The sequence below is a fragment of the Ciona intestinalis genome, unplaced genomic scaffold, assembly GCF_000224145.3.
Source record: "Ciona intestinalis unplaced genomic scaffold, KH HT000262.1, whole genome shotgun sequence".
Taxonomy (NCBI): domain Eukaryota; kingdom Metazoa; phylum Chordata; class Ascidiacea; order Phlebobranchia; family Cionidae; genus Ciona; species Ciona intestinalis.
Window position 1 is genome coordinate 26,551 of NW_004190583.1, and position 10,377 is coordinate 36,927.

The 10,377-nt window shown below is 37.1% G+C and overlaps 1 protein-coding gene across 3 annotated transcripts in view; it reads right to left on the minus strand.

Moving 5' to 3' along the window:
• Window positions 1–7,861, minus strand: part of LOC100184301 — a 30,115-nt gene extending 22,254 nt beyond the window's left edge. For all 3 annotated transcript variants that reach the window (XM_018816520.2, XM_018816519.2, XM_002122076.5), the window contains exons 1-3: window positions 7,588–7,861; window positions 2,939–3,045; window positions 1,244–1,369 (exon numbers count right to left, since the gene is read on the minus strand). In XM_018816520.2, coding sequence (XP_018672065.1) covers window positions 1,244–1,369; window positions 2,939–3,045; window positions 7,588–7,783 — 429 coding nt within the window. In that variant the 5' untranslated portion in view covers window positions 7,784–7,861. The remainder of the gene's footprint in view (window positions 1–1,243; window positions 1,370–2,938; window positions 3,046–7,587) is intronic.
• Between the last annotated feature and the right edge of the window lie 2,516 nt (window positions 7,862–10,377).

The following is a 10,377-nucleotide window of genomic DNA, read 5'->3' on the forward strand; positions in this document are numbered from 1 at the left end:
AACGATTCGTGAACCGCAAAACCAACAAACCAAATCCAACTCACGCTGTGAGGATAAATCATGACGTATGTCCTGTCTTCTAAAACTATTCAGGCGTAACAACCATAAGACTCGACTGTAGCTATTTAAGAAATAGAGTCTATAAGAAAAAATTGAGAAAAGCTTTTTAAAAGTGGGTTGTAGGATATAGAAGTCACGATAGTCCAAAGTTAACATTATGCATCTGAGTGTGAAAGTAGCTCTGCTCTTGTGTTAATATATTGTTTTAAACATAAAAGCAACCACCAATGTTACAATAAAATAGATATGCAAGTAAGACGTTGCGATTGGGGTTTCGATATGTGTGCGAAAATAGAAATAAAAAATAATGACGTCATTAAAGTGCAGCTGTTATTTGATGTTACGGTTGGTTGAATACGATGAGTGACGTAGGGAAAACGATTAAAGGGTCAGTTTGAGACACCGGGGTTTCCTTGGGTGGCAAACATGGGTGTGAAGCGAGGGTATCGGGTCTAATGGACATTTTACCCTCTTCAACTAAAAGTAGACAAGGCTAAAGGTGACATATTTTGCTCAGTCGTCTCCTAATTACGGAAATAAGAAAAGAAGTCTCGAAATATCCAAAGCTTCAAGTAAACGGTATATAGGTACTTGAAAAAAAATATTCCCTTGAAAACCAAAGCGTATTTAGATCGTGAAAATACTTGTCTTGACAGAAAACATATTAATTTCAACTATTTTACCCTATCCAGTACGGATGCTCACTTTTACAAAGTTACCAAATTGGAAGCATTCTCGAAACTAAACCCGTTGGCATTTAAACGTAACATGTTGACGGATGGGGGCGAAGACAAGTCAATAAAGCTTGAGATGAAGATATGAGAAAGTAAAAAACCAATAAAAACTCAAACCGAGATACCAGTATTCTAATAAGGCATGAAATGAACTACCCTTTATTCAAGATATTTGATATTGACCAACATAACACTTCTTAAGGTCAACGCTACTTTAACAGGGCTGTTAAGGAAGTAGCAAGACACAAAGTCGATACACAATAATCGGAAATATTCTTAACGCAGCGCGAGATTCTTGCAGGTCCTGTACTCTTACAAGTGTAGTATTTAACTGTTATGTCCCATCCAATACTATTATCCTACGTTTCAATTTGAAACTCAAAACATTACATTACAATGACGTCACAGAACGCATGACGTCATCAGCGGATATGAAACGTCATACTCACAGCAAGGGACGTCTCCGCCTCGCAATTCGTGTTCTCCTTTATTCCAATCAACGCTGCTGGCGAGAGGATGGAGGAATAGACAGGACACATCATCGTGCTTGGGACCTTCCGGCCATACATGGCTCCCTGGAAGGAAATGATCATGAATTCAACACGCAAGTGTGTTTATGGGCACGTAGATGTGGTTTAGGGCACGTAAGTGCACAAAAGATTTTAATTTTCTCAGGTACAAAATAAACAGTTATGTACAATGTTTGGTGACCACTAAGTAATAAGAGCTTATTGTTTACTGCAGGATTTGCAATGTAGTTAGCTGTACGTACTTACAAGCTGGTGCTAACACTATACTTACAAGTAAACTACAGCGTTGAAACATAGTGGACCGTTTAATTTTTGAACGTTTAGGATTAAAGACACGAAAATAAACATTTAGATTCGATAAAATTTACTTTCCGCACGTAAGGTTTACAAACTCTTGCTCGAAGTCTATCAAATTACGTCACAAGAAATTAAATTCGATACGTCACGTTTTGATGACGTCACTGGTTATTAATTAATTTGATTAACCTTAATATTGAACAACGTTTTTAATTCAATCAAATATATTTAATTAAGCCGTGTTTTGATCAGTGAATTAGACAGACGTTTTTAATTGAACGTGAGGTATTAACTGTATGATGGATTTAATCTTAATCGGATTGGTTTTGTGGCGAAAATATAGGAAATCCGAAACAGATGGTAAAGGTGGTTTGAATGAGAGATAATACATTGTAATAGCATGTTGTTGTGGTAAAAGGGTATAGAGCCATTATATTTTGGGAATTCTAAGCTCTCTGCACTCTTGTAATTAAATTCCAACTCAACAGGGAAACTGTCTCATGCATCATCGTGTATTTAATAAAGATAACGGGTTATGGACCGTAGGAAGCCGGGTGCGACTCCCTGGGTGGTAAGTTAAATGACCGTTTATCGCATTGAGTTGTGCTAACGTCCGTGGAATGAATTTTAACGCTCCTCTAATGTTGTTGTGGCTGAGTGGGTTTGTTGGTCTCGACACGAGTTTGTTTAGTTCGGATAGACGGAAGGTTACCCACTTCAAACAGTAATTTTCCCACGCTACAAACTTAATTTAACCCGGGCGATTTTATAAGAATCCGCGGGAAGTTGGGCTTAATATTCCGGCCGGTAACATTAAGTCGTGCTATTTAGGCTTGATTATTTCTATAAAAGCCTTGCGATTGATCAGACTTATTCTAAGTTTGGTAAATACAGCTTAAACCTTGCTGGTGCGTGTAGCGTGTGCCAGCAGGTTGTTACACTTTATATTTCAAACCCGAGTTGTAAGTTCCCTATAAAAAATCGACATAAATCAGATCTACAAACTCTATCTACAAATATACTGACCTTTGGTCAAGAAAACTGAAACATTGTAAGATAATTCAGTGCATATGAATATACCATTGTTCAATAATGTATTGAAAAAATAAAATCGTGTAGTTTAACTATTATGACTCGCAAAATGCAGACCTTATACACAATTCAACTATAATTAGCAGGTTAATTAAGAGGGACTGGTTTAAAAGGCGTGCTTAAACAAGATGGGCGGCAATGAAATATAACGCGCATGTAAAAGCTGGCACTAATTGGTTGTAAAATCTATTTAAAGTGGCTGTATTTAAAATATTCATTGCCTACCTGTATGGAGATCGTGGTCATTTGTGGGCAACGTATAAAGAGGTAGCCAGGTACACTGGTCTCACACGCGCTCGATGTTTGGTTCCGTATTATGTGGTTGAGGTAACCTGCAAATTATGGTATCAGGTTGAAACGAAATTGCACGAGAGATGGGATACCATGCGGTAGAGAGTTGTTCTAAATACTGGGTTCGTTCCTTTTTGCGTGAAAGCGACGCCCATTGAAACATAGTTTACCTATTATAAACAGAGAACAATACCAACAGAACTTATAAATTATAGTTTCCCATCCCAAAGCCACAACTAAATATGTGAACAACATTCAAGGCTTATCAACAGCAACACTCAATCTCATGTAAAAAAAAACGAAAAACCAAATTCTGAGTAAAACCGAATATCCCGCCAAAATCACAATTATATAAATATGATCTCCCTCCGGGTCAGTATAGCACTGTAACCGTATAATGAGGCATATAGGGTAGTCCATACCTTATATCTTAACAAATAACCATCTTTCACCCCTTTGCACCAATCCCATCCCCACTATTACCACAAGTCTATTACACAAACCGCAAAGTTAAAGCAGCAAACACATAGAATGGCTTCTGCAGCCAGAAACGCTGTGGTTCCTCCAGCACTCGACTTGAGTTTCGTGTGAATCCCCCCCGTAACAATAGTGTTTACTGAAATTTACCCTTTTGGGTGGGGTGGGTAATGAATCACTTTGCAGACATGCGTGCCATTAAACAAAGGCAATTTGACGGTTATAACATTTAAATACAATACATCTCAGTACAAAACATCAAGTATTTAAAGGCGGTTCAACTGTGACGTTTGACTTTGACAGCAAAACCCCCTGGTCGATTTGAAAGGTTACGCAGAACACATTTCACCCGCAATGCATCTAAGGTTTTGCAAACACCACCATGAACTTTAAATGCAGGATATTATTCTACTCTTACAACAATGTCTTTCTATAGACGTGACAAATTATAAACAAACATTGAATATATAGATTGTGTTCAAAATAAAATGTATTTACTTGACTGGGACCATATGCATGCTAGTTATAAGTTCATCCTATCTAGATGACTCAGAATCTTCTAGACAGCGTGTTTAGGTCCCAAGCATTGCTTTGCATTAACACGTTCATTATGTTTAAACCAGGGACCACCATGGTAGCTTCTCCAAAATAAAGCCACGGTTATTTCAACACTACTGATATAGTTTGTCTCGTGCCGTAATTACATATGGAAGCAACCGAGAGTTGAACGAGATGGTGTTTGCCATGTACGTTGTTCTTCAGGAAATTCAAACCAAAGAGAATTATTTATTGCACGATTTTCCCCTGTGTATGTATCACTATTGGTAAGATAAACGACAAAATCGAATCTGACAAAGCGTTTCCTTTATGTCGTAAACAATCTACAAAAAACCATGACATGGTTCATTGTTCAAGGTCAGGTGTGTGAACCAGGTAAAATTAAAAGTTGGTACGGTGGGTAGGATTTCTGGATAGGTGTACAACTTCAACCTGGTGTATTTAGTACACCGGTGTGGAAATGCTGTCTCACTTAACTAAAATTGATCTTTTATTTTCTTATTTAATAAATTGCGCGTTCTGTGTTAAAAAACAGCTTTGAACTAAATAGCTGAAGTTTTTATAACATATTCAATGATGTATAAACAAAATTTCAGGAAACACAACATATAGGCAAATCAGTGCTGTGGCAAGAATGTTACACAGTGTTAATCTGTGTTTACAAAACAACTCAATTCAACTTAACCCTATGTTGGTGGTGCCAACACATTTCAGAGCAATGTTAAGTTGAAATGTTTGAATTTACGATTGGCCGACACTTGATAGGCGTACTATGTTATTGGTATTATAAATACGATTAAGTGCAGTATCTACATCTTGGGTTAAACAAGAGCACATACAGTCAAATACAATCTGCATTAGAAACATGCGCACATTTCACATGCTAACACGTGTTTTCAAATTCAAATACATACCCCATGATGTGTCAATACTAATTATTCATTTTAAACCCGTATTGTGACGACATAAGCACTATTACGTAATAAAACAAAATCTACGTTAATATAATTTTCTAATGATTCCCACGAGTTGGTACAACCAGTTAGTTTCACAACAGGGCGGGATTTCGTTTCTAAAAGAAGTTAAACACTGATCGATCGTGATCGATTCACATTACGTCAGGATGTCCAGTCAAGTGGATTCATTGCATCCGTTGTAACGAAACTCACGCAGTCATTTGCAAATTAAAACGCGTTCTATCAATTAGTGGCGTGTTTTGAAACGTTTGTCTTTCATAGTAGGCGACAAGAACCAGGCATTTCCGAGTTTTTGGCCTGGTGTGAATTTAATACAGAATACAAAAAATATTTAAAGAATATAAATATCTTGTGTTGTAAAACATGACCCAAAACATACGACAAAACTACTAATAAGTTAAACGATAAGAGAAAGAATAAAAACATGAGTCATCTCATCCCAACCTACTATACGTAACCATTTAATATAAATTTCTACATTGCGTTAATTAATTATTATTAATATGACGTATGCACTACGCCGATGTAAACTAATTAATTTTGAGTGACTTCACTTTAAGGATAATGTTACGAAATTATAAAGTTCGACAATCTAATGATTTCAGGGCAAACGAATCGATCCTATCACATCTGCCTTGTGTATGAATTATTAAAACGTTCGCGGAAAACAAGTCAAACCGTTTGCTATATGCATTAGAATTTATTGGTGGATAATACGTTTTGCAACTAAAGGAAAATATACACGAGCGACTCGAATAAGAGATATTGTATTTCAAGAAATACCTTTAATAGAGGTATTCTGAGAGTCTAATGATGCTATACCGAATACCTTTACAATATTTTATCAATAGCTTGGTAACTTTTACATAAAAGTAACGAATGCAATAAATAGTTGTTGTAATTATGGACAACAATAAAATAAACATTAAATACGGAAGTTTAAATTGACATAGTCTCAGTAATGATGAAAATTAGTTTAAAACTTAAAAATACTTAGAGAATGCCGTTTTACCATTGCTGTTTTTTAAGAATTTAGGGGAAAAATGTCTAAGAAGTCAGTGTTTTCTCATGTTGATATTTTATTTTCTCCTAAAAATTTTATAGCAGAAAATAGCTGAACATTTTAATAGGGTCTCATCTCATGGCCCGTCTCGGAGTAGATACTGTGTGCATATGTAGCCTACACTGCACTCGTTTTAAAACCTCATACGTTTTATCAAAGTTTCTTTTGCAGCCTGGTAAAGAATATTTTATAGCGTTAATCTGCGTTTACAAAACAACGTTTTACTTTACTTAACCCGATGTGAGAATTCAGGGAAATACTACTTGGTATAGACCTTGCCATTGTTAATTATAAACGCGCTGCTGGTGCAAACGTCTATCATTATTAAAATCGACTATTTTATACCAGTGTTTCCAAAAGACTTTATTTTAGCTTGCAACACTGTATGATTTATGTGGTTTGGGTTCCGACAATTCCGTCTTTGGAATCGCGAAACCCGAGGGAGATAGTTACAAATCATTCAAAGCCGCAGTGTAACGAGTATGGAATCAAATTTCGTTTTCTATGTTCGTTTCTCTCTCGAGAGCTAAAACGGGCTATTCTTTATCGGTTGGTTATTAGGTCACAATCTTGACGCGCGCCCCCGATTCTCAAGGGGTTGGGAATCGTGTTACCACTGTTACGTGACAATCAATCTTCGAAAATAGAACCCGGTTCGATATTTGACCATTAACTTTGAATTTTAGATGCAATTAAGAAACTTTAATGAAACGATCAAATGACCGTTGTTTACTGGCCCGAGAAGTTACATTATAGAAATGCATACAAAAGGTGAGATATACCAGAAGTATCCTGCAACAGTCTTTTAGACGAGTAAACACCAACCTAGCTTGGGTTTTCCGCACTGCTCAATGCGACAACCCTACATATTGCAAAGGAACAAACACAGGTAAATAAACAACTGGTTCTACACCAAAGCGGATATGTTAAGAGTTATTAATCCAAATCACAAAAGAAAAGAACTTTTATGTTTAAACTTACACAATGTTAATTAATTAAGTTTCAAACTGTTGGTAAACTCTGCTGTGCAAACGTTATTTGCGAAGGTAAATCAGATAAGGTATATTTACAGAAAGGCGCATTCCTCCGATACGATAAGGATACTGGTCATTTAGCGAAGCATTTTATCAAGTTAGTACTGAGCTGGTAAACACGCTCTAGTTTGTGTTGGTAATTGTAGTGCGTATTGCGTATTAGGATAAATCATGTCAAATTAAGCGGGAAGGAGGGATTCTGTTATAAATACAAGCTTGGCACATTTTTACATAATACACGTGCTTTGCAAAACACATGGATACTTTGGGACGGTTCGACACAATTGGGTTAACTATGCACAAACTTATCACATTTTAAGATAATTGTTGTCTTGCTAATGCATATACTTGATATCCACATACCTTGGACTATGAAATATAAAAATGCACAAAATATTCGCATGCATGGGGGGATCCAGTATCATGCTTGGCTAAAATAGAAGCCGGGACATTTAATTATAATCCGTCACTTACCTTGATAGTAATCCCCAGACGCAAGGCTGAACAGCTGACTAACTTGGATGATCAGAAATATTCGGCACAGCATCAACAGTGGTTTCAACCTTGACCTTTTCCGAGGAATTTGTCTTTCATTCGTGACGTCGCTATACGTCATCGTGGCGTCATCAAATATTACTTCGTCATACTGTTGTTTCGTTGCTTGCTTCATGGTCAAGAGTTGGCATTCTTTCTCAGGTAAAACATACGGACACTAAACAAGCAACATTTTCCTATCCTTTCGTTAAACTGTGAACAATAAACACGGTTTTAGCGTCTTGAGAGGAAACTAACAAAACTTCAAAGCTGCGAACGACGTCTGCGTGACTATGACGTCACATTGTGCAACTGTGGCGTCTGAGATAATCACAATAAGCTTTATATAAACACAATCGACGACGAATCGAAACAAACTAAGACCAAAGACCAGCTCGTCTTTCCGCGGCGTTTTCAACACCGTTTTCTCGCCGTTCTGCTCCATTTAGCCCGAAGGCAATCTCTAATAGTTGTAGGGTAATTTTCGCCCGTACAGGTTTGTACATCGGACACAAATTTTAAATTTCATGCTTGATCGACCTTCTAACATTACACTCCTGCTACTGCACTACCACAACAACACAAATCTTCTCCAATAAACGTTACAAGACCATGCGACCTCGCATCGCATGCTTATCGTCAGCTTGATCAATGTAGGCCTTCATGATTTCGTCAACGACCGTCAATAAATAAGAAAGACAGCAAAAAAACAGCGACTCTCATAAGATCTTATCTCTGTACCTCGCATAACAGGTGCCCTGGTCAACGGTCACGGCTCGAAGACAAAACATTCTCATTCAAGGTTGGTTTACCGATCGAACCCTTCTGCGCTAAAACTATCTGTTCAATTCGACCATGTCTAGTTTAGAAGACGATTTTTTAATTAAAACCTTGCAGGATGCGAATTAAAAGCAGCTTAACAGTAATTTCTCATCCAACAAATTAAGTGGAAACTAAACAGTCTGCATTATGCTCCTTTTTAAAACCATTTCACTCATGGTTTACAAGCTTACAATTCTGTCTTAAATCCTGCAAATTTGGAATATAGGTGGTCTTAATGCTATGGTACGTAAACCACTGCCAATAGCTTGGGTTTGTTAATTATGTTGATACGCTGATTCGTCGCTTACTACACCGAGAGTAAACAAGCGTCAACTTTCCATTGCCCACGTTACCGCTACATAACCGACATCACAGTGATGCTCGTATAAATAAAACGTGAATATATATACCTACATAGTGATATAGCTCGTATTTTCATCCGGCAACACTACATGACATAATAATTGGCTTCACATTTAAATCCGTTCGTACAACACTTGTGAATATAATTGCTAATAATTATTTTCACGCGAGTACACCCTCCAACACACAATGATTGATCTGATGTAAATGATGGACACAAATTAGATTCCACTTTCAAGTCGACAGGAAATGAACGGTAGAATTGTAACGACGATCTCGTATTTGAAACATTGTACTACTATAAGCACTTGGCAGTCAACGTGGTTGAGCAATCTAAGTAAAACATGTATCTTTAGACAGCTCATGTTACAGCGATAATAAACTTCAATATTCCCCATTTGTTGATCTGTAAGAGCATTTGTACTCAAGCTTTAAAATATAAACCAACTGTTTCTAACTATTCGTATATTGAATAATACAAATCCACTTTCAGCTTTGCACTGTTTAAAATTAACCAGAGCCCACTACAAAACACACTCGACATAAATTGAACACGAAATGTTGAGCAAGACGTGAACTAAGCTAGCGAAACAAGTCGAAGGCACGTCGTGTTGTTTCACGCGGAGAGGGAGCTTAGCGTGTAAGTAAAAGCTTGTTTGTCTACACAGCGGGGAAACAAACCTGAGTTTGTAGACTTTCTCCACAGACACTGGGTTAAATAAGGGTGGGAATAGAAATAACATTTTCTGCATGACGTCAACGCGTACGTTTGAGGTTTACGTGAAAACTATAAACGCTGAAACGTATCCCCAACTCGTCACATTCGTTTCTGAACAAAGTTGGGTTTTAAATGAAACTTAGTAAAGCCTATACGAGATACGTTTCAATGCCCACACGACTCTTTTCTATATTTACACACGTTTTATCAGGGAGTTCGAATTGGAGTCTGCTTGTCAAAACAGCCAAGTGAACTTGGAACTTGTTTAACCTCTTAATACAACGTGTTCTCTTTAGTAAAACTACAACAACAAGGAGGATCCTCACTTCCCCGTATTATATATAGTAGGGTGAGGGAAGATGCGACATCTTTACCACATAAATATCCAAATACCTTGATCATGTTTTAAACAATGAACAGGGGTCTATAGAAGTCGTGAAGATGTGGTTTTATAATTCTTTGCCAGTTTTTTGTTTACTACTAATTGGGACGAGAAAGTAAAATGAAAGGGTGTCCCATTTTTCCCCACCCTACTATATCTCACCTAGACCTAAGTACTTAATGCAAGTTTGCTTTCTAACGATAACACACCAAAGGTGTAAAATAGTCCGATATAAACAGCTTAAGACTAACTCAAAGTAATTTGCTCAAGTAATCTAGCCTTCTGTAAAAGAGAATATGAAATCTAACCGCTCCGATAAATCAAAACTCTTCAGTCCACTTTAAATAAATGTCCTTGATGCGCCGTCACATTAACTAAAGCCAAGGAAGGATACTTGGCGAACGAACGTTGGAAATATTTGCTTGATATTTCTCGCAGCGGGGCT